The sequence below is a fragment of the Mobula birostris genome, chromosome 1 (genome assembly GCF_030028105.1).
Source record: "Mobula birostris isolate sMobBir1 chromosome 1, sMobBir1.hap1, whole genome shotgun sequence".
NCBI classification, from domain to species: Eukaryota; Metazoa; Chordata; class Chondrichthyes; order Myliobatiformes; family Myliobatidae; genus Mobula; species Mobula birostris.
This window is the reverse complement of record NC_092370.1, coordinates 117,002,774-117,028,374: the sequence shown is the minus strand read 5'-3', so window position 1 is coordinate 117,028,374 and position 25,601 is coordinate 117,002,774. Positions and strand designations below refer to the sequence as shown.

The 25,601-nt window shown below is 44.4% G+C and overlaps 1 protein-coding gene across 1 annotated transcript in view; it reads left to right on the top strand.

Annotated features, from left to right (window-relative positions):
- LOC140204146 (angiopoietin-1-like) overlaps positions 1 to 25,601 on the top strand; it is a 183,895-nt gene that overhangs the window by 119,699 nt on the left and 38,595 nt on the right. Inside the window, exon 2 of the mRNA XM_072270603.1 lies at positions 24,564 to 24,719. Coding sequence (XP_072126704.1) covers positions 24,564 to 24,719 — 156 coding nt within the window. The remainder of the gene's footprint in view (positions 1 to 24,563; positions 24,720 to 25,601) is intronic.

Below are 25,601 nucleotides of genomic sequence, written 5' to 3'. Positions count from 1 at the left end.
GTGGAAACTAGACCCAAGATAAGACTGAGCTGATGAGAATTTCCCTTGATATATTTTCCTCTAGTTCAGAGGCCCTCTTGCTCTGTGTCAGACATGTTTGCAATTCCTAATTTCAATCACTTGGGTATTTCTGACCTTACCAGGCCCAACTAAAATCAGCAAGAGGAAGGAAAGCAGAGATTAACCTAAACCATGAGAAAATAATCACTCTTCTCACTTCGAAACTGGCCCAAATTATATGGCAAGAGATTTATTATACAAAGAGCTCAGATTTACACAGCTGCTGGGCAAATACACAGAGTACCTTATTTGAAGAAGGATTACAAGGAATAAAAAGGAAGACTGGCTGAAGTTTTGCTTTGTAGCCAATGTTTCTCCAGGAACTGGAGTGATTTACTGCAGTTAATGCCTGTTGTCTGTTGAAGTTTATCATTGAAGCAATCATTTCCTTGTTGCTTCAATCTTCTTTGAAACATTTTACTCCGAGGCACGCTCAATACTAGACTGATAAATACCTGGAGGAACAAAAACCTCCAGAGCAAATGGGATGGAAGTGAGGGAGACAAATTGGCCAAACTACCATGAGTAACTGTCAGTATAGACTGTGGGCTCTGCAGTCCTGTTCTGCACTGTGCTGGACCAACAAACCTTCATAGTGTTGGACTGTGCATTCAAAGTAAGTTTATGATCAAACTACATACTACATATGTCTCCATTTACATCCCTGAGATTAATTTTCTTGCGGGCGGGCATACTCGGTAAACTAAAAACCATAATAGAATCAATGAAAGACCACATCCAGCAGGGTGGATAAATAACCAGTGTGCAAAAGACAACACACTGTGCAAAATACAAAAGAAAAAAAGAAATAACAATAGAAAATAAATAAGCAATAAATATTGAGAACAAGAGATGAAGAGTCCTTGAAAATGAGTCCAACTTCTACAGGGCTTAATATTTATGACCAGCACAGAAAGAGTGTGTCCTTTTTTTTTAGAAAAGAGACTTTTTTTTAGAAAATTACAAAATGCACATCATTTCCAGGGGAATATTTGCAAAGTTCAAGATCAAAAGCAAATGCCTGTCCTTATATGGATGTACTTCAGCCCTAACAGTCCCATAAGATCTCCGGGGATGCGTGGGCACCAAAGTATCTTCGTAAGAGGGGCGGCATGTGGCACGGGGTTAAGTCGCACACAGTCCAGCAGTTTGCTGAACAGATGGGAGTTTGCTGCTGTTACCACAGAAGGATGAAACGCTGGTGCGGATCCTCAGAGGTCTCAGAGCAAAGTGTGTAATTAGACGATCTATAGCTGAGGGTAGAGAACAGGCAGGCTGTGAGAAACGAGGGCGGACACTGCCAACTACAGTGGAACAACAGCCTCAAGGTTGTGGAAATGGCAGAACATCATCAGATGATTTTGTAGTTCCAGAGCTACGGTGATCAATTGTCAGCTCAAAAGACAGTTCTTTGCACTTTAGCAATGTTCCCTCTAAGGTGTGCACATGTGCGCACGCACTCCCCTTTTGCTACTAGCACACAAAGGAATTTAAACTGTGCACAAAAGGTTGTCACCGTCTGCCTCATTAGCATGTTAAGTATATTTCACAGTCGTACACAATCACATTTCCTTTTCCGGTTTCTGATATGGATGGTGTTGACAACGTGGAGTTTGTGATGAGTTGTCTGCAGATTTTAGAGCTGGTTTATTTACACTGTTCTTATTGAAGAAATTATTGATTCATTGTCTTGAATTCCAAAGAAGTAAAGAGCATGAAACACAAAGATCTGCTCATTCATTTAAAGTGAATGGGTTAATGAAACCGTAGAAACTGCTACACCGAAAGCACATGAGGTCAGGAACGTACAGCTTTGAGAAATACTTGGGTGCAATACAGTAAAATGGTGCTACCTGCATGTATTGTCATGATGCAAAAGTTGCTGGAGAATTTGCAAGTGGGAAGAAATGGAGTGACGTTTGAAAACAACTTTTTAAAGCATCATGTAGCAAGCAAATCACACGTGGATGGTGTGCAAAAGCTCTGGCGGGAAAATTCTTCATTACCCACCACAGGCCTGCTACGTATGTCTTATGAGAGCGCAGATGAACAAGAGCAAAAACAATCAAACTCAGAGGAGATCAAAGTTCTTATTGACAGTGCTTTGCTAGCTGTTCAAATGAATACCTCTATATATAAAATTCAGTGCACACATGTTGTTGTCACTGGGCAAGAAATTGCACAGCACAAGATTTTTGCGCACATTGGTCATTACAAATGAGAGGGGATATTGTTTATAAGATGTTGTGATTCAGTGTTGACTGCCCCTGCACGTGCCCCCACCCCCCGATATACTGCAGTAACATGAACCCACAGCTGGCCTCTGTGGCGAGGCCCAGCGCGGTGAGTTTTCTGCTGCAAATGTAACCTCCCTCTGAAAAGCCACACAGTCACAGGAGCTCTGGCCCAGGGTTAATACCGACATTACCAGGCATTGCACATCAGTGGATGTCAGTGACATACAGCAACAGCTTAAAATATTCTACAATTATATTTTTTAAAATCTTCAAAAAGTTACTAAGAAATCTCTGTGTATTTATCTTTAATATTAGACAACATAAAATAATGAACTAGATTTGAATTGAATCAAATTAAGAATTATATCGATTAGGTGAATGTACCTAATAAATATAATCATAATTTAAAATCAATTCAAATTTAGTTCATTGCTTGATGTTGTCTAAAGTGAGCTATATTTATCTTACACACAGGCGACCTCCATTAAGGGAATCCACCATAAAATCCCAGATCAGCCTCTTCAACCACCTGAGGACCCTCCAGTAAACAACCCCTTAGGAGAACATCATACTCAACTCAAATGATGTCACTGCTACTACATCTCAAAGAAATGGAAGACAAGAAGCTGACCTTTCTTCCTCTGCACCAGTTCCCTTCAGTGGATGAATGGAGTTGATCTACCTGTCTTGGGTGCAGTCTGGTGCAGGGAGAGTGAACAGAGCTGGAAGAAGATGATCCTGGAGTTGGTGCCTGAAGCCAGGGACAGGGTTAAGCGATGGGCTCCCCAGTCTTCTGGAGTACCTCAGAAGGCCAACCAGTCTCAGGATTAGGTTTAGTATCACAGTCTTATCTGCTGCGAAGTTTGTTGCTTTTTGGCAGCAGTAGAGTGCAAAGACATAAAATTGCTATGATTAAACAAACAGTGCAAGACCAGGGGAATAATGTGGTAGTGATCGTGGGTTCATGGACTTTTCATAAATCTGACGGCGGAGGGTAAGTAGCAGTTCCTGAATCGTTGCATGTGGGCCTTCAGGCTCCTGTACCTTGTAGGAACAAGGAGAGGGCATGTCCTCGCAAGATGGTGAAAGTCTTTAGCGACAGATGGCGCCACCCTCTTGAAGATGTCCTCGGTGGCAGGGAAAGTTGTGCTATGAGGGAGCCGGCAGACTCTACAGTCCTCTGCAGCCTCTAGCAATCCTTTGCACTGGAGCTTCCATGCCCTGCTATGATATAACTGGTCAGCATGCTCTATACTGTACGTCTATAGAAAATTGCAAGGATATTTGGTGACATACCAAATCACCACAACCACCTAATAGAGCTGCTGGTGTGCCTTCTTCCTGACTGCATCAATGTGTCGGGCCTGGCTAGATCCTCCGAGATGTCGACACCCAGAAACTTGAATTGGCTCACCTTTCCACAACTGAGCACTCAACGAGGACTGGACCGTGTTTTCCCAACTTCCCCTTCCTGAATCCTCAATCAAGTTCCTGCTGGCTTTGAGGTGGTTGTTGTGACATCACTCAACCAGCCTATCTATCTCACTCCTCCACGCCTCTTCGCTGCCATCTGAGAGTGTGCCAACAGTGGTATCATCTCTGAATTTATAAATAGTGTTGGAGCTGTGCTTAGCCATGCAGTCATGAGTGTAGAGACAGTAGAGCAGTGGGCTAATCTCGTCTTTGAGATGTGCCAATGTTAATAGTCTATGATGAGATGTTATCACCAAGACTGTGGTCTCCTGTTGAGGAAGTGGAAGGTCCAGTTAGTTAGGGAGGTACCGAGGCCCAGGTTTAGAAGTTCGGTGATTGATACTGAGGGGCGATTATATTGAACACCAAGCAGTCATCGATAAACTGCAGCCTGGCATATGTTTCCCTGTTGTCTAGATGTTGCAAAGCAGAAAAGAGAGCCAGTAATATTGCGTCCGCTGTAGGTCTGTTGTTGTGGTAGGAGAGCTGCAGTAAGTCCAGATCTTTGCTTAAGCTGGCGTTAGTTCTAGCCATAAGCAATCTCTCCAAATACTCCACTATGGTAGATGTGAGTGCTAGCTCACAGTAGCTGCTGAGACGACTCACCCTTCTCTCCCTGGGCACCTGTATGGCTGCTGCACTTTTGAAGCAGGTGGAAACCTCTGACTGCAGCTGTGAAAGTTTGAGGATGTCCTTGAACACTCTAGCCAGCTGGTCATCGAGTCATAGAGCACTACAGCACAGTAACAGGCCCTTCAGCCCATCCAGTCCATGCTGAACTGTTAATCTGCCTCATTCCATTGATCGTACATGGACCATAGCTGTCCATACCCCTCTCATCCACCTAATTACCCAAAGGTCTCCTAAATGTTGCAATCAAGCCTGCATTTGCCACCTCCACTGGCAGCTCATTCCACACTCGTACCATCCTCTGAGTGAAGCTTCCCTCTCATTCCCCTTAAATATTTCTCCTTTCACCCTTAACCTATGACCTAATTCTAGTCTCACCCACCAATGTGGAAAATGCCTGCATGCATTTACCTTATCTATATCCCTCATAATTTTGTATACCTCTATAAGATCTCACCTCATACAGAGAATCTTTAAAGTCCAAACCTATTCAATCTTTCCCTATGTAATGCCCTGGTTCAATGTTTAGGCGTCCGGAGAGAGTCTTCCCTAGACTTATGCAGCCAAGGAAACCAGGGGGTTTCACCTATAACTCAGGACCTCAAGTCCTGGCAACAGCCTTGTAAATTTTCTCTGTACTCTTTCAGTCTTATTGACATCTTTCCTGCCGGTAGGTGACCAGGACTTGACACGATACTCCAGTTAGGCCTCACCAATGTCTTTTACAACTTCAACATAGCATCCTAACTCCTGTACTCAGTGCTCCGATTTATGAAGGCCAAGGTGCCAAAAGCTCTCTTTGCAACCCTGGCTACCTGTGACATCACTTTCAAAGAACCGTGGATCCGTATTCCCAGATCTCCCTGTCCTACTGCAGGTTTTCAGTACCTGGCCAGGTACATCATTGGGCCCCAACATGAGGTTTCACCCTCTTGAAGGAATTTCTTTGATGTTGGCCTCTGAGGCAGAGGTCACAAGGGGGTTGCTATATTGCGTGGGGATTCACACAGATGTAGTGGTGTTCTCCCTTTCAAAGCATGCATAAAAGGCATTGAGCTCATTGAGTAGTGAAGACTCACTGCCATTTATGCTGTCAGGTTTTGTGGACATGTTTGGTGGCTGAGTGCCTTTTATTGGCCAGTACTGTTTACAGTATTTTCCAAATGATTTGAACTTGCTTGAATGGATCAATAAGCAAAGGTCTGAACAACAGTCAGCTATTGGGAAGCTGGTGCTCACACTGACCAGTTAGTTGCTTTGATTGAACTACTATTGAATGTTGCTGTAACATACCTGAAGTGAACATTCAGAAATATCCCAACTGGTTTCTCCAATTTTTATGAAGAATTCCTGATTTTACAGCTCATTGGGCTCAAATTCTTGGATAATTGGGATCTCTTCTGGGGGAAGTATGACCTGTTCAAAATGGACAGGTTACACCTGAACCCGAAGGGGACCAACATCCTGGCGGGAAGGTTTAGTAGAGCTGTTAGGGAGGGTTTAAACTAATTTGGCAGGGGGATTGGAACTGAAATGATAGAGCGGAGGAAGGGAAAACCAGAAATAAAACTAAGATTGTGAGCAGTAAAGATGTCAGGAAAGACAGGCAGGTGATGGGGCCAATTTGTAGCCCTTGGGATAAGTTGCAGTGCAATAAAGTTGCAGTGAAAACAAAGCGAAAAGTACCAAATACTGGTCTTAAGGTGTTATACTTAAATGCACACAGCATGAGAAATAAGGTGGATGATCTTGTTGTACAGCTACAGATTGGCAGGTATGATATTGTGACCATCACTGAGACCTGGCTAAAGGATGCATGTCTCCGGGAGCTGAACGTCCAAGGATACACGGTGTATCAGAAGGATAGGAAGGTAGGCAGAGGGGGAGGCCTGGCTTTATTGGTAAGAAATGATATTAAATCATTAGAAAGAGGTGATATAGGACCGGAAACTAAGAAATCACAGGGGTAAAAGGACCCTGATGGCAGTTATTTATAGGCCTCCAAACAGCTGCAGTGTTGTGGACTACAAATTACAACAGGAAATAGAAAAGGCTTATCAGAAGGGCAGTGTTATGATAATTGCGGGGGATTTTAACATGCGAGTGGATTGGAAAATCAGGTTGGCACTAGATCTCAAGAGAGAGAATTTGTAGAACGTCTGCGAGATGGCTTTTTAGAACAGCTTGTTGTTGAGCCCACTAGGGGATCGGCTGTACTGGACTGGGTATTGTGTGATGAAGCGGAGGTGATTAGAGAGATTGAGGTGAAGGAACCCTTAGGAGGCAGTGATCATAACATGATTGAGTTCACTGTGAAATTTGAAAAAGAGAAGCTGAAATCTGATGTGTCGGTATTTCAGTGGAGTAAAGGAAATTACAGTGGCATGAGAGAGGAACTGGCCAAAGTTGACTGGAAACGGACACTGGTGGGAAAGACGGCAGAGCAGCAGTGGCTGGAGTTTATGTGAGAAATGAGGAATGTGCAAGTCAGGTATATTCCAAAAAAGAAGAAATTTTCGAATGGAAGAAGGCTGCCACCATCCTTCCTTGACAACAGAAGTCAAAGCCAAAGTTAAAACAAAGGAGAGGGCATACAAGGAAGCAAAAATTAGTGGGAAGACAGAGGATTGGGAAGTTTTTAAAACCTTACAAAAGGAAACTAAGAAGGTCATTAAGAGGAAAAAGATTAACTATGAAAGGAAGCTAGCAAATAATATCAAAGAGGATACTAAAAGCTTTTTCAAGTATATAAAGAGAAAAAGACAGGTGAGAGTAGATATAGGACTGATAGAAAATGATGCTGGAGATATTGTAATGGGAGATAAGGAGATGGAGGAGAAACTGAATGAGTATTTTGCATCAGTCTTCACTGAGGAAGACATCAGCAGCATACCGGACACTCAAGGGTGGCAGGGAAGAGACGTGTGCGCAGTCACAATTACGACAGAGAAAGTACTCTGAAAGCTGAATAGTCTAAAGGTAGATAAATCTCCCGGACCAGATGGAATGCACCCTCATTTTCTGAAGGAAGTAGCTGTGGAGATTGCAGAGGCATTAGCGATGATCTTTCAAAAGTCGATAGATTCTGGCATGGTTCCGGAGGACTGGAAGATTGCAAATGTCACTCCACTATTTAAGAAGGGAGCAAGGAAGCAAAAAGGAAATCATAGACCTGTCAGCTTGACATCAGTGGTTGGGAAGCTGTTGGAGTCGATTGTCAAGGATGAGGTTACAGAGTACCTGGAGGCATATGACAAGATAGGCAGAACTCAGCATGGATTCCTTATAGGAAAATCCTGCCTGACAAACCTATTACAATTTTTTGAGGAAATTACAAGTAGGCTAAACAAGGCAGATGCAGTGGATGTTGTATATTTGGATTTTCAGAAGGCCTTTGACAAGGTGCCACACATGAGGCTACTTAACAAGATAAAAGCCCATGGAATTACAGGAAATTTACATATGTGGATAGAGCGTTGGCTGATTGGCAGGAAGCAGAGAGTGAGAATAAAGGGATCCTATTCTGGTTGGCTACCGGTTACCAGTGGTGTTCCACAGGGATCAGTGTTGGGGCCGCTTCTTTTTACATTGTACATCAACGATTTGGATTATGGAATAGATGGCTTTGTGGCTAAGTTTGCTGACGATACGAAGATAGGTGGAGGGTCCGGTAGTGCTGAGGAAACAGAGAGACTTGGATAGATTGGAAGAATGGGCAAAGAAGTGGCAAATGAAGTACAATGTTGGAAAGTGTATGGTTATGCACTTTGGCAGAAGAAATAAACAGGCAGACTATTATTTAAATGGGGAAAGAATTCAAAGTTCTGAGATGCAACAGGACTTGGGAATCCTCGTACAGGATACCCTTAAGGTTAACCTCCAGGTTGAGTTGGTAGTGAAGAAGGCGAATGCAATGTTAGCATTCATTTCTAGAGGACTAGAGTATAGGAGCAAGATGTGATGTTGAGGCTCTATAAGGCGCTGGTGAGACCTCACTTGGAGTACTGTGGGCAGTTTTGGTCTCCTTATTTAAGAAAGGATGTGCTGACGTTGGAGAGGGTACAGAGAAGATTCACTAGAATGATTCCGGGAATGAGAGGGTTAACATATGAGGAACGTTTGTCTGCTCTTGGACTGTATTCCTTGGAGTTTAGAAGAATGAGGGAAGACCTCATAGAAACATTTCGAATGTTGAAAGGCATGAATGTGGCAAAGTTGTTTCCCATGATGGGGGAGTCTAGTATGAGAGGGCATGACTTAAGGATTGAAGGGCGCCCATTCAGAACAGAAATGCGAAGAAATTGTTTTAATCAGAGGGTGGTGAATCTATGGAATTTGTTGCCACGGGCAGCAGTGGAGGCCAAGTCATTGGGTGTATTTAAGGCAGAGATTGATAGGTATCTGAGTAACCAGGGCATCAAAGGTTATGGTGAGAAGGCGGGGGAGTGGGACTAAAGGGGAGACTGGATCAGCTCATGATAAAATGGCGGAGCAGACTCGATGGGCCGAATGGCCGACTTCTGCTCCTTTGTCTTATGGTCTTATGGTCTTAAATATGAGATGGGATAAAATTTAAAAATTCCTCCACGAATATGGAGCATTCTATACTATCATATTTCCTTGCAACATGGAGGCCATTTGAGCCCTTGAGTATACCTATCTCCTGTCTCTTCCCAGCCTGACTCAGCACTAGGTTTCCCTTTCTCATATCCGAGGGGGATGAGTGCAGCAAGTGAGAGACAGAGAAAGGGACAAAAACTACGAATGAGGGACGGGGAGAAAGTGAGACAGAGCAAGAGGGACAAATGGAAAGAGAGAGTAGAGAGATAAGGGAACAAAGTGACAGTGGAAAGAGTCAGAGATTAAATCAATGAGCTGGTGAAAGGAATAGAACAAGAAGAAAGTGGGAAAGCAAAACAGGAAATGAAGAGTGAAATGGTAAGAGAGGCAGAAATAGACAAATGATGAGAGAAAGTCGGTAAGATTCTCACTGCTGCCATCGGGAAGGAGGTACAGGAGTCTTAGGCCCCACCCTACCAAGTTCAGGAACAATTATGACTTCAGCTATTAGGTTCCTGAGGCAGTGTGGACAACTTCACTGACCTTAACACTAGACTGATCATTGAAGACATTGAACAATTCATGGTCTCAGTATTTTTATTTAGTTATCTATTTATTTGTTTGCTTGTTTGATTTTTTTTGTGTGTATTTGGAGTTTGTCTTCTTTTGCACATTGGTTGCTTATCAGTCCTTGTTTGCATGCAGTTTTTCACTGGTTCTTTTGCACTTCGTTGTTCTACTATGAATGCCTGGAAGAAAATGAATCTCTGGATAGTGTACGATGACATATACGTACTTTGATAATAAATTTACTTTGAACTTTGAAGTTTGAGATTGAAAAGGAGTGAAAGCAGATTGGCAGGGAAGCAAGCAGACGGAGAAGGAATGAGAGAGGTAGAGAGAATCACAGAGATTCTATTTTGTTTGAGGAGCTCAGCATCAGAGGATGTCACTGAGAGGAGGAGGATGTGTTGGACCAGCTCTGTATGAACAGGGTTCTCCTGAACATTCAACGGAAGGAATCAGGAGAGCAGTTAGGGACAACAACAGTGCTTTCCCTCTTGAGTAGCACCTGATAGAGGACTTTCTGTAAGCCCTATGCAGCACGTCCATTGTTCCCTGTTTGCCTATTCCACAGGTTATGGCTTCTGATGCTGGCACACTACAACTGCCCTGGTGCAGAATTTGGAAAACCCCAGTGGGTTGTAGTCCATTGATACTCCTCAGAGTCCAGGCATTCAACCACTTCCAGGTGCCCCTGCTCACCTGTTAGAAAGTCTCCCATGTAATTCAGTCACTGTGCTCTTCTGAAGGCCCTGTAGCAAGGAATTTCTTCCCTCCAGACAACAATAATTCCTCCCGATCTAATCAAAGAAAATGCGATATTGTTGGCATTATATTTCCTGAATAATCTTCATGTTACTAATACACCAGATATTCCAAAGCCCAGCCCGCTGATGGTGCTGGAATTCAGCCACACTTGATATGTTTGATTTATTCGACCATGAGTCAGATTTTCTCCTGAGAGTGAATGAGCTCATATCTACATTCCCCAGGGGATGACTATTGCCTTCTTTAGTAAACCTTTCCACAGATGTCATGGCAGAAACGGAGCGGAAGCCACATGGTTGAGAGAATGTGTGTGCGTGTGTGTGTGTGTGTGTGTGCGTGTGTGTGTGTGTGCGTGTGTGTGTGTGTGTGTATCTCCCAGAAGCCACCAGGCCTGATCGAGATCAGTCTGTAGTAAGTTGCGGCCATGGAACAATGATGGTTTGCCTGAAGTAATATTCATTACACCTTCAACTAGCACATCTCCACTGGAACATATCTGCAGCAGATCAGTGGGCATTTTGTCTCTTTCTTCTTCTCTTTCTCTTACCCTCCTCTCTGCCATGGGGTAACAGTGGAGCTATATTTAGAGATTCAATAACACAGCGCAGAAATATTGAAGCTCTTCAGCCTATCAGCTCCCAGCTTCTTACTTCATCCCCTCTCTCTCCCACCCACCCACTTTACCATGGTTTCACCTATTACCTGCCAGCTTGTACTCCTTCTCCTCTCACCGCCTTCTTTTTCTGGCCTCTGCCCTCTTCACTTTCAGTCCTGATGCAGGGTCTCGACCCAAAATGTCAATTGCTTATTCCCCTCCATAGACGCTGCCTGACCTGCTGAGTTCCTCCAGCATTCTGTGTGTGTTGCTCAAGAATCAGCAAAGTCAACGTGATTTTGTCAATGGGAAATGGTGTTTACTGGAGACGTTTGAAGAAGTAACCTGTGTCGGACTGGGTCCTCTACTTGGATTCCCAGAAGGTGTGTGATGGGGGTAACGTCAAGGTAGCACTGTGGTCAGCATAACACTGTAAAGTTAAGGTTCGATTCCCTCTGCTGTCTGTAAGGAGTTGGTACGCTCTCCCCATGACTGCGTGGGTTTCCCCCAGCTGCTCCAGTTTCCTCCCACAGTCCAAAGATGTACGGGTTAAGGTTAGTGAGTTGTGGGCATGTTGTTTTAACACCGGTAGTACGGCAAAACTTGCGGACTGCCCAGCACGGACTTTGCTGATCTGGTTTGACACAAGTGACACATTTCACTCTGTTTCAATGTACATGTGACAAATCAGTTTAATATCACTGGCATATAGAACACAGAACATAGAATACTACAGCACAGTACAGGCCCTTCGGCCCACAATGTTGTGCCGACCCTCAAATCCTGCCTCCCATATAAGCCCCCACCTTAAATTCTTCCATATACCTGTTTAGTAGTCTCTTAAATTTCACTAGTGTATCTGCCTCCACCACTGACTCTGGCAGTGCATTCCACGCACCAACCACTCTCTGAGTAAAAAACCTTCCTCTAATATCCCCCTTGAACTTCCCACCCCTTACCTTAAAGCCATGTCCTCTTGTATTGAGCAGTGGTGCCCTGGGAAGAGGCACTGGCTGTCCACTGTATCTATTCCTCTTAATATCTTGTATACCTCTATCATGTCTCCTCTCATCCTCCTTCTCTCCAAAGAGTAAAGCCTTAGCTCCCTTAATCTCTGATCATAATGCATACTCTCTAAAACAGGAAGCATCCTGATAAATCTCCTCTGTACCCTTTCCAATGCTTCCACATTCTTCCTATAGTGAGGCGACCAGAACTGGACACAGTACTCCAAGTGTGGCCTAACCAGAGTTTTATAGAGCTGCATCATTACCTCACGACTCTTAAACTCTATCCCTCGACTTATGAAGGCTAACACCCCGTAAGCTTTCTTAACTACCCTATCTACCTGTGAGGTAACTTTCAGGGATCTGTGGACATGTACCCCCAGATCCCTCTGCTCCTCCACACTACCAAGTATCCTGCCATTTACTTTGTACTCTGCCTTGGAGTTTGTCCTTCCAAAGTGTACCACCTCACACTTCTCCGGGTTGAACTCCATCTGCCACTTCTCAGCCCACTTCTGCATCCTATCAATGTCTCTCTGCAATCTTCGACAATCCTCTACACTATCCACAACACCACCAACCTTTGTGTCATCTGCAAACTTGCCAACCCACCCTTCTATCCCCACATCCGGTAGTTAATAAAAATCACGAAAAGTAGAGGTCCCAGAACCAATCCTGTTATGAGACACCACTAGTCACAACCCTCTAATCTGAATGTACTCCCTCCACCACGACCCTCTGCTTTCTGCAGGCAAGCCAATTCTGAATCCACCTGGCCAAACTTCCCTGGATCCCATGCCTTCTGATTTTCTGAATAAGCCTACCATGTAGAACCTTGTCAAACGCCTTCCTAAAATCCATGTAGATCACATCCACTGCACTACTCTCATCTATATGCCTGGTCACCTCCTCAAAGAACTCTACCAGGCTTGTTAGACATGATCTGCCCTTCACAAAGCCATGCTGACTGTCCCTGATCAGACCATGATTCTCTAAATGCCCATAGATCCTATCTCTAAGAATCTTTTCCAACAGCTTTCCCACCACAGACGCAAGGCTCACTGGTCTATAATTACCCAGACTATCTCTACTACCTTTTTGAACAAGGGGACAACATTCGCCTCCCTCCAACCCTCTGGTACTATTCCTGTGGACAACGAGGACATGAAGATCCCAGCTAGAGGCTTAGCAATCTCTTCCCTTGCCTCATGGAGCAGCCTGGGGAATATTCCATCAGGCCCTGGGGACTTATCCGTCCTAATGTATTTTAACAACTCCAACCCCTCCTCTCCCTTAATATCAACATCCTCCAGAACATCAACCTCACTCATATTGTCCTCACCATCATCAAGTTCCCTCTCATTGGTGAATACCGAAGAGAAGTATTCATTGAGGACCTTGCTCACTTCCACAGCCTCCAGGCACATCTTCCCACCTTTATCTCTAATCAGTCCTACCTTCACTCCTGTCATCCTTTTGTTCCTCAAGTAATTGAAGAATGCCTTGGGGTTTTCCTTTACCCTACTTGCCAAGGCCTTCTCATGCCCCCTTCTTGCTCTTCTCAGCCCCTTCTTAAGCTCCTTTCTTGCTAACCTATATTCCTCAATAGACCCATCTGATCCTTGCTTCCTAAACCTCATGTATGATGCCTTCTTCCACCTGACTAGATTTTCCACCTCACTTGTCACCCATGGTTCCTTCACCCTGCCATTCTTTATTTTCCTCACTGGGTCAAATTTATCCCTAACATCCTGCAAGAGATCTCTAAACATCGACCACATGTCCATAGTACATTTCCCTGCAAAAACATCATCCCAATTCACACCCACAAGTTCTAGCCTTATAGCCTCATAATTTGCCCTTCCCCAATTAAAAATTTTCCTGTCTCTCTGATTCTACCCTTTTCCATGATAGTGTTAAAGGCCAGGGAGCGGTGGTCACTGTCCCCCAGATGCTCACCCACTGAGAGACCTGTGACCAGACCCGGTTCGTTACCTGTTAGTAGATCTAGTATGGTATTCCCCCTAGTCGGCCTGTCAACATACTGTGACAAGAATACGTCCTGGACACACTTAACAAACTCTGCCCCGTCTAAACCATTGGAACTAATCAGGTGCCAATCAATATTAGGGAAGTTAAAGTCACCCATTATAACAACCCTGTTATTTTTGCACCTTTCCAAAACCTGTCTCCCAATCTGCTCCTCAGTATCCCTGCTGCTACCAGGGGGCCTATAGAATACTCCCAATAGAGTAACTGCTCCCTTCCTGTTCCTGACTTCCACCCATATTGACTCAAAAGAGGATCCTGCTACATTAACCACCCCTTTTGTAGCTGTAATAGTATCCCTGACCAGTAATGCCACCCCTCCTTCCCTCCCCCCGCCCATCCCTTTTAAAGCACTGAAATCCAGGAATATTGAGAATCCATTCCTGCCCTGGTGCCAGCCAAGTCTCTGTAATGGCCACTACATCATAATTCCATGTATGTATCCAAGCTCTCAGTTCATCACCTTTGTTCCTGATGCTTCGTGCATTGAAGTACACACACTTCAGCACCTTCTACCTTACTACCTACACCATTTTTTCTGCTTCTCTTTCCTCAAAACCTCTTTATATGTTAGATCGAGCTTTACTCCATGCACTACATGTATACTTGCAGTTCTCACATGACCTTTATCCTTCTCCACCTCACTATCTGCTCTAACACTTGGTTCCCCTCCCCCTGCAAATCTAGTTTAACCCCCCCCCCCCCGAGCAGCACTAGCAAACCTTCCCGCAAGGATATTAGCCCCCCTCCAGTTCAGTTGCAACCCGTCCCATCGGAACAGGTCCCACCTTCCCTGGAACAAGGCCCAATTGTCCAGAAACATGAAGCCCTCCCTCCTGCACCAACCCCTTAGCCACGTATTTAGCTGCGTTATCTTCCTATTTCTAGCCTCATTAGCATGTGGCACAGGTAGCAATCCTGAGATTGCAACCCTGGATGTTGTGATGTTTGTTGTCTTGCAGCAGCAGTACATTGCAGTTCATAATAATTTTTAAAAACTGTACAATTACAATTAGGAATATATTAAAAAAATGGATCCAGAGCACAAATCGGGAACACCGGACGTAGTTACTTACTTTTGTAACTTACGCAGTTATTTGTTACTTACTTTTATACACACGTTCTTTCTCTCACTCTCCTTTTTCTCCCTCTGTCCCTCTGACTACACCCCTTGCCCATCCTCTGGGTCCCCCCCCCACCTTGTCTTTCTTCCTGGACCTCCTGTCCCATGATCCTCTCGTATCCCCTTTGCCAATCACCTGTCCAGCTCTTGGCTCCATCCTTCCCCCTCCTGTCTTCTCCTATCATTTTGGATCTCCCCCTCCCCCTCCCACTTTCAAATCTCTTACTAGCTCTTCCTTCAGTTAGTCCTGACGAAGGGTCTTGGCTTGAAACGTCGACTGTAACTCTTCCTAGAGATGCTGCCCGGCCTGCTGCGTTCACCAGCAACTTTGATGTGTGTTGTTTATTAAAAAAATAAATTGATTAAGTAATACAAAAAGGGAGCAAACTAAATAAAGCTGATGTGGTGTTCGTGGTGTTCATGGGTTTATTGTTCATTCAGAAATCAGATGGCACAAGGGAAGAAGGTGTTTGTGAAACGTTGAGCATCAGCCTTCAGGCTCCTGTACCTCCCCCCCCCCCCCAACGGAATATCCTGGGAGATTTGGGTCCTTAATGATGGATGTCACCTTCGTGAAGCATTACTTTTTAAAGACATCCTTGATGCTGGTGAAGCTGAGTTTACAACTTTCTGCAGCTTTTCCATTGTAAAGTTTATGTGGCGGAACGTTTAAAAGATTTACTGAACTGATACCTGGATTATCTTCTGATAAAGGTTTGGCCAAATGAGGCTTGTTCAGCAGAGTGAAAAGGAACTTGATTGAAACATATAGGATCTTGACTGGGTGCGGGCGAAGAGGATGTTCCCTCTTGTGGGGAGAACATTATTCAAAAAAGGAGTTGCCCACTTATGACAGAGATGAAAGAAAATGTTTCCTGTCAGAGGATTGTGAATCACTGCATTCTGCCTTTGTTCTTCTGAAGGAGCTTTTACTGATTTGCATTGCAGTTGCAGGCCATCACCTATTCTCTCCATCGCTGTGAACAGGCGCCTAAATTAATACCCCTTGACCGGTACAAGATTCCCTTAAATGACTTCAAAAGGAATTCCCCTGGGACTTTGAATTCCTCCTTCAAAACTCCTTTTAGCCTTACAATCCTCTTCTCTCTTGGCTGTCTACCTCCATGGTATCAATGTAATAAATCCCTTAGCTTAGTGGCCTTTGTGTCCCACTGAATTAGTTGATTGCCAGTACAATACGTTGTAAATTTGAACAGCTGAAACAAAGCTGCTAGCAGAGGGTTAAGTGGGAAACCTGTTCATGGTATCTAAGGTGACACAGGTTTTAATAAGACCTTATTGATGAATGAATTAGCCACAGCAGATTAGAAGTTTAAATTCACTGTCAAATATCTAAAGAGCAGTGACAAGGTTTCCTTTACAATAACAAAGGTCAGAAACTGGATTTGCATAGGGCCTTGTTGAGGTCATACCTCACTATGTGATTTTGGTCTTACCTAGTAAGTCCTTCCCAGAGAGAAGTGCAATAGGATCCACCAAGATGGTTCCTGGTTCCTGAGGAGACATTGGGGTGGCTAGGAGAATGAGAACTGACCACACTGAAACATAAGGATCTGACAGGGCTGGGCAGGTTGGATACAAAGAGGATATTCCCCTTGCTGGGATCTAGGTCTAAGGTCATTCCTGTAAATCGTAATGGGTGAGATTTCTTTATTGCTGAACCTTGGGAATTCTTTACCGGAGAGGGCAGTGGAGGCCATGTTGCTGAATGTATTGAAGAAGGAGTAGGACAAATTTGTAGAGATTAAAGACTTCAAAGGTTATGGGGAGAAAATGATTGAAGGTATAAATGCCATGAAGATGGTTGCAGCGTCAGCACAGCACATTACAAACATAAATTATATAATCAAATTAACGTAAGTTATACAACTTGCGTGACAAAGTAAACAGATACTTATGATATCAGTGCAAGTTCAGGCAAATTAAGCCCTAGCAATCTGTTACTTTTTTTTTGGCCAACACTCAAAAAATGCTGGAGGGACCCAGCAGTTCATTCAGAATCTATAGAGTCAAATATACAGTTGATTTTATTGAGTTGACTATCCATTTCTATCCAGAGATGCAGCTCGTCTTGCTGGGTTCCTCTAGCATTATGTGCGTCTTGCTCAAGATTTCCAGCATCTGCAGAATTGATTGTGTCACTATTGTGGTCAGTCTGCATTGTGCTGGTCCCGGGCCAGTGTATCCAACTGGACTGTAAATATAGTGGCTGATACAGTGCTGTAAAAGGAGCAAGATCTCCAGATCTCTGTGAGATGTTTGTGATTGTGATGGTGATCGTGGGATAACTCTGCTGCTCTTCCTCAAACAGTTGCCGTCAGATTTGTTGTGTTCAACTGAGACAGCTGCCTTGCTTGTGACCTGGTTCTTGATGAACTTACTAGTGATGTTGTGTGCTGCTTCCTGGAGGTTATTGTCTCTGAACTGTGTCCTTTCTCCAGTACTGCAGTCCACGTGTACAGCAACAGTGGGCCAGTGTAGCCCATGTCAGAGCAGGACATGAGCTGTCAAGCTCATGACATTCAGACCTGGAATGATGAATCTGGCCCTGTGACGTGGAGCTGACAGACAGGCTACACTTGATTCTTAAGGGGTTTGACAGGCTGAATGATGTGAGGGCGATTTTCCTGGTTGCTTGGAGTTAGGGTTCATGTTGAGGGGTAAGGTGAGGACATGTTCTCCAAGAGGTTAGAATACCATGACATTGTCCACCACAGAGAGCTGGAGACACTCCATTGTTGATGTGTTCAAGATTAGGGTCAGGGACGCTTTGGGAGGAGGAGGATATGGAGATCGTGAATGAAAATGGTCCCGAGGCACCTTCTGTGATCAGACTGAATAACAGGGCGGACGCGAGGCATGAATCGTCTCCTCGTGCTCCTTTCTTCGGGTGTATCCACAGCTCCCCCCTGTAACCTTCACATGCCACAGTTGTACTTCTGCTCTGCTGATGGTGAAGCGCTGAGCTGGCAAACAGATTATTTATCATGCAGCGAGCTGGGAAAGTTTCAAATGCTGAGTCCTGCCTCAGTCCTGAAGCTGGGGTTGTTTCATTCATTGATGACGGTGGGGGAGGTGGGTGCCTCATCGTGGAGGAGGAGCCTCAGCAAAAAGATGGACTGTGGGAGAAGGAACGGACCATGTCAAGTCATCAGTGGGCTACGATTTGATGAGAGACTTGATGTAAAGTCACCAAGCTACTTGGCTGTTGATCACATCAGTTTAATGGACCTTTTCATGCACAGTCCAAAACACAGGAAGGGTGCATTGGATGGAATCTAGGATTCCTGGGAATTCAGATATGAATTGGATTAATGGTCCATAGTGTGCTGCTGGCTTATGTGCCAGTTTTATGACCATTCCCATGAACAATTAGTTATGGCTGCGTATCTCCTTTCCCTGAAATGTTGGTGCCAATGTTCTGCTGACATACATTAATCCTGATGTTAATTTATACCAGAGATGTGATTTTATAGAATGGATTTTACAGCTTAACTCTCCTAGGACAAACAGAAGCCAAGGCTGAGATTTGGGAACAGAGAGCAAGATGACATAATTATTCTTATCATGGTCCTATTTCCAACCAGAACTTGAGATACGTTACTGAAGGAATAATAAATGTTCAACATGTTCACAGAAACTTCGAAACCCATAGAAACTTCAGGGTAGTGATTTTAGTTTAGACACCCCCCCCCCCGAAATATTGACTAGAAACTCCTGCAGGCTTTGGAATTAGGATTTTTTATGAATGCACGACCAAGGCCTTGAAGGTGGAGCTGGTGGAAGATAATAACACATCACAACAGTAGCAAGGAGTCCCCACTCACCTTGCATTCCATACCTCCAGATCCTGACCCTGATCTGTCACAGACCGTGGGGTGGTTGCCCATGCATCAGCCTCCCACATTAGGTAAAATCACGCAGATGCATTTCCCACTAAGGGAATCCATCCCGACATCCTGGTTATGTGGATCCCCGATCCATCTCCACAACTGACCTACCAACAGACAACTCCTTTGGAGAACATCGTATTTGACGCAAGTGAGTGCACTACTTACGATATGAACACAATATCTATATAAATGATTACATTTGGGATATGGGCAAAGCCAGCATTAATTGCCCATCTCTAATTCATCTTTAGAAGGTGAGATGGGTCACCTTCTTAAACTGCTGCAGCCATTCTGGTGAAGGTGCTGCCACAGTGCTGCTGGGACCTCTACTTTTCGTGATTTTTATTAACGACCTGGATGTGGGGGTAGAAGGGTGGGTTGGCAAGCTTGCAAACGACACAAAGGTTGATGGTGTTGTAGATAGAGTAGAGGATTGTCAAAGATTACAGAGAGACATTGATAGGATGCAGGAGTGAGCTGAGAAGTGGCAGATGGAGTTCAGCCCGGAGAAGTGTGAGGTGGTACACTTTGGAAGGACAAACTCCAAGGCAGAGTACAAAGTAAATGGCAGGATACTTGGTAATGTGGAGGAGCAGAGGGATCTGGGGGTACATGTCCACAGATCCCTGAAGTTGCCTCACAGGTGGATAGGGTAGTTAAGAAAGCTTATGGGGTGTTAGCTTTCATAAGCCGAGGGATAGAGTTTAAGAGTCGCGATGTAATGATGCAGCTCTATAAAACTCTGGTTAGGCCACACTTGGAGTACTGTGTCCAGTTCTGGTCACCTCATTATAGGAAGGATGTGGAAGCATTGGAAAGCTGTACAGAGGAGATTTACCAGGATGCTGCCTGGTTTAGAAAGTATGCATTATGATCAGAGATTAAGGGAGCTAGGGCTTTACTCTTTGGAGAGAAGGAGGATGAGAGGAGACATGATAGAGGTGTATAAGATAATAAGAGGAATAGATAGAGTGGATAGCCAGCGCCTCTTCCCCAGGGCACCACTGCTCAATACAAGAGGACATGGCTTTAAGGTAAGGGGTGGGAAGTTCAACGGGGATATTAGAGGAAGGTTTTTTACTCAGAGAGTGTTTGGTGTGTGGAATGCACTGCCTGAGTCAGTGGTGGAGGCAGATACACTAGTGAAATTTAAGAGACTACTAGACAGGTATATGGAGGAATCTAAGGCAGGGGTTTATATGGAAGGCAGGGTTTGAAGGTCGTCACAACATTGTGGGCCAAGGGGCCTGTACTGTGCTGTACTATTCTATGTTTGGTTTCTGTGAGCTCCAACATGATATTAATATTAATGGAGTGCTAAGATTCAGAAGCAGTGACAATGAAGGAATGGGCAGACTGCAGGTATTTCCAGGTCAGGATGGTACATGACTTGGAGAGGAATCTCTGCACCCGCTGCCCCTTTCCTCTTGTTAGCTGCACGTTCAGGAGATGGTAGCAGAATAGCCCAGGTGAGTGTCTGTAATGTATTTTGTAGATGATAGACACTTAAGCTTCCGTGTACCAGTGGTGGAGAGAATGGATTTTCATGGTGGTGGATGGGTTATCATTACGTAGGCCGCTTTACTTTGGATGGTGTTGAGCTTCTTGAGAGCCGCCGAGTTACATCAATCCAGGTGAGTGGATTACATCACACTCCAGACTTGTGCCTTGTAGTTGAGATTTGGATGAGTGCAGAACTCATGTTAAAATTCACACTCAATTTGACATGATTTTAGCTACTTGGCTACTTACTGAAATGTTGAACACGTTCTCCAATCCAAGCTCCCACTGTGACAGGATTCACTTGGAATCCATTGTTTTATTTCCCCCCAAAAAATCCCGGGCTGTTTATTCTGGAAAATATTCATGGAAAAAGGGTTCTGATGTTCTCTCTGTGGAAGACTGCCAGAGTTTCAGGGGAGGTACTTGCATTTCACAAAAGGAACTCCGGAAGATCCTTTTAAGAAATGGATTTAGTCCACTACAGTTCCCTTTGTGCTGGGATAATCCAATGTTCCTGGGCCTAAGTGTGGAATATCTTCTCAGGTAGATGGAGTCACAAGAGATTATAGATCCTGAAGTCTGGAGCAACACATAATCTGCTCAGCATGTCAAACAGCATCTGCGGGAAGAAAGGAAGTATTAATATTTTGGGTTGAAACACTGCATTTGGACTCATCAAGGTCTAGATGACCCAAAATATCAACAGTTGCTTTCCCCCAACAGATAATGCTTGACCACCTGCATTCCTCCAACAGGTAGCAGGTCACTCCTCGAGTAGGTTGTTAGCTATATTGGAATATTTGCCCCTACCTACCTTTTGTTGTGTCATCACAGATTGAGCCAAGGTTCTTCCATGGTGTTGTGTAGGGAATTCTAGGATTTAGACCCAGAGCATCTAAACATTAATGAAATTGCCTGCCAGCTCATACTACTCCCCACTCCCACCATTGTATTCTGGTTTCTGCCCTCTTTTCTTTCTAGGCCCGATGAAGGGGCTCTGCCCAAAAGATCAACTGTTCATTTCCCACTGTAGATTTGACCCACTGAGTTCTTCCAGCATTTTGTGTCACTCCAGATTCCCAGCATCTGCAGTCTCTCTTCTGTCTTTGGTTGAAAGCATTTCCCGTTATCGGTTCTATGCTCCCTCTGCGCCAGACTGAAGTATCAGGCTGAATCACTATTCCCGTTTCAGCAGAGGTTTTTGAGGCTGGTCCCTCTGACTCAGAGTTTGCAATCAACTGAAACGCAGTTGATATTTCAAGAAAACAAAATAATAGGAGCTGTCCTCTTCCTGTCTGATTGTGATTTTTGGATGTTCAATGGACTGCAACAGATTCTTCCAAAGCTATTAATTATCATTCAACCATATATGAATATCCATGAATACAACCAAGTGAAACAGTGTTACTTCAGGGCTGAGGTGCAAAACGCAGTACCGACAGTCATACACAGCACAAGGCACATATAGCACATATCAGTTAGCAAGTAAACATACATTCAAACAAAAAATTTACATTATATATAGGAACACACACAAAATGCTGGAGGAACTCAGCAAGTCAGGCAATTTCTACAGCCCAGGTCCCAAGGTGACATATCTGTAAATTGATGGTGCACGGGTGTTATCGACAAGGACAAGCAGTTTTCAGCAGTCAGCAAATGAATGCATACACTCATACATACAATTCAGCTTGTCATTTCAACAATCGAATATTAGAGGGCAGCACCGACAGGAGGAGTTAGCCCCCATAGACACAACACTCCCCACTGCCTCTGGCTTCTCCTCTCCTGAACTACTGCAACAGGCAAGCCTGTGGCTTGAGGCCCAGTCCTCACCTAGGCTGCACAGCTCCCCCTGCTGTCTGTCTTGCCAATAAACAAGGGAAACGAACTTGCAGCATTTTACATTATCAATGTCCAACAGGGTCTTGCGATCGCAAGAGAAACACCCAAGGCAATCACTTGCGGTTAGACTGCACAGCGCCTTCATGCACCAGCTCCGAAGCCATCACGTAGCAGACAATAACATGGCTTGCACCAAGTCCAGCTCCTCCACCAACGAGCAGCTCACTGATGGCTACACCTACACTACCTGAAGTTCTTAATGTCCGGCATTGTCCTGCAATCATTAGAAAAAGATGTTTAAAAAAGACAAAAAACACCTTTGGTTGGCTGCTGAGAGACTGTTACGTCTGAACATACTGCCATCTTACCCGAAGTCCCTATAAATAGTCAGCAGGCTATTGACCCTCTTGCTGAACTTCAAGGATCAGTTAGCAGCAGAGTGTAATAAAGGATACTGAAAGAAGTCAGTGATGTGACTGACCCTCTGCACTGTAATTGCTGGCACCTGAGACCAAGTTCAGGTATCTGGTTCTTGTGTGAGTTATTGTTTCTGATTGGATGTGTTCTTCATTACGGTACAATGACTCAGTGAGATGATGTAGATTGGGTCATCTGATCCTTTGTGCTTCTCATTCATGTTCAGTACATATCAGGTGCAAGGGTTCCAGTTCTCTATCTGCCCAAGAAGACACTACCCCAATAAAATAGAGTCTTAGTTGGAACCCTTGGTCAAAGTTCACCCAACCAATTAGAGTCCATCTATTTGCCTAAACTTTTCCTAATTTATATGATGTTTATTTTATTCTGTGATATGAAACTCTTTACATTTTCTAATGACCTTATCAGGGAACTGAGCCGAAGAGGAGTTGAGCCCTAGGGCAGTTCAGCCAAGTTTGTATTGGATGGCGGGACAGGTTGAAGGAGCTGAATGGCCTACTCTTTTTCCTACCTTCTTGTGTTGCTGCAAAACAATCTCTTTCCCACACCTGTATTTGCAAAGCACCTTTTGAAACTTTGGACATCCTGACTTATTTTTAAGCCTATTTAGTATTTGATCAGACCTAAATCTTACCGATCAAAACACCATTGATAAATCTGTAAATTTGCACATTTGGTCACAATAGGGGTTTGTTTTACTTTAATCTATAACTAGCCCATTGGAAAGTAGCTGTGGCTCAACTCTTTGTACTCTGCAGGAAGGATGACACAACCATGGTGGACAAGAGAAGTCAAAGACAACATAAAAGCCAAAGAGAGAGCATATAATAGAGCAAAAATTAGTGGGAAGTTAGAGGATTGGGAAACTTTGAAAACTAACAGAAGGCAACTAAAAAAGCCATAAGTGGGGAAAAGATGAAATACGAAGATGAGCTAGCCAATAATACCAAAAGCTTTATAAAGGGCAAAAGAGAGGTGAGAGTAGATATCAGACTACTGGAAAATGACACCGGAGAGTTAGTCATGGGGGTCAAGGAAATGGTGGATGAACTGAATAAGGGTTTTTCATCAGTCTTTACTGTGGAAGACAGCATCAGTATGCTGGAAATTGGAGGGTGTCGGGGGCAGGAGTGAGTGCACTTACTACTAGTAGGGAGAAGGTGCTGGGAAACTGTAAAGTCTGAAGGTAGATAAGTCACCTGGACCAGGTCGACTACACCCCAGGGCTATGAAAGAGGTAGCTGAAGAGATTGTGGAGGTATTAGTCATGATCTTTCAAGAATCACTAGATTCTGGAATGGTTGCAGACAAGTGGGAAAACTGCAAATGTCGTCCACTCTTCAAGAAGGGAGGGAGGCAGAAGAAAGGAAATTATAGGCCAGTTAGCCTGCCTCAGTGGTTAAGAAGATATTGGAGTCAATTGTTAAGGATATGGTTTCACGGTTCTTGGTTCTCATAAAATAAGCCAAAGTCAGCAAGGTTTCCTTGGGGAATATCTTGCCTGACAAGTCTGTTAGAATTCTTTGAGGAGATAACAGGTAGGATAGACAAAGGAGAATCGGTGGATGCTGTGTACCTGGATTTTCAGAAGGACTTTGACAAGGTGCCACATATGAGGCTGCTTAACAAGATAAGAGCCCATGGTGTTACCGGAAAGATACTAGCACGGATAGAGCATTGGTGGATTGATGGGATTGATGCCAGTAATGGCCTGAACTTGATCAGGAAGATGGGGATCCTGCTTCAGTGTAGGCCAGGACTTAAACTCTCTAATGGTGTTCAAATGTCTCTCCCCAGTTGGAGACCTACATCCAGGATAACATGAAGAGCGAGCTGGCCCAGCTACAGCAGAACGCTGTGCAGAACCACACAGCCACCATGCTGGAGATCAGCAACAGTCTGTTGAGCCAGACTGCCGAGCACACACGCAGACTGACAGATGTTGAGACGCAGGTATGGCCTGTGAGACTTGGGGGTGGGGGTGGTGGGAGGAAAGTTGGTTTGGGTAGCTGATTGCGGACAGCAAACAACAAGAGGGGGCTGGGTTCTGTCTTCTTTTGCAAGTGGCACAAGGGACCATTTTACACTTAAGCTGGGCCAGAATAACACACAGTCTTATGCACCTCTTCCAAGTTAAATACAAGCTCTTGAAGAAAAAAATTCCTGGCAGTGTTCAGTCGGGACTGAGCGATTCTTGTAAATACATCACTGGTATCTTTATCTGGTTACAACATGTTGTAAGAATTTTGTTTAATTAGGTTTGAAAGAGTGAATCGGCCCTTGGCACTTTAACAAAGCTGTACGAAATGTCAATAAATAGTTGTAATATCATTCTGACTTGGAGGGTCCTTCTCCGAGGAGAGAGGCGATTCTTTGTGAGTGAAAGCCAGGCAGCTGTGAGTGGGTGATAGGTTTAGGCCTGATGTGACGAGGTACCATTGGTTTAAAACCAGTGGCCCCCAGCCTTGAGATTGTGGTTCTGCATCTGGACTCTTCAGTGTGACCTGAAGAAACCCTCAGCTTTTATTCCCAATGTTGTGCTAAGTGGCTCAAAATGTGCGCTGTGATGAGAAGAATCGAGTAAACTGGGACAAACACACTTGCACATACAGACTTCAAAAGGACACCCTCTGCCCATACATTCACACAGTCTCACTATCATAGGGACACCTCCCCCCACCCCGCAGTGACGTCATTCTCTTTTCTTCCTCCTTCCACTGGGTAAAAGACACAAAACTGCAAAACTTGCACCACCTCGCTCGAGGACAGCTCCTATCCTGGTGTTGTAAGATTCTTGAATGGACCTCTTCAAATAAAGGTGAACCCTTGATCTCC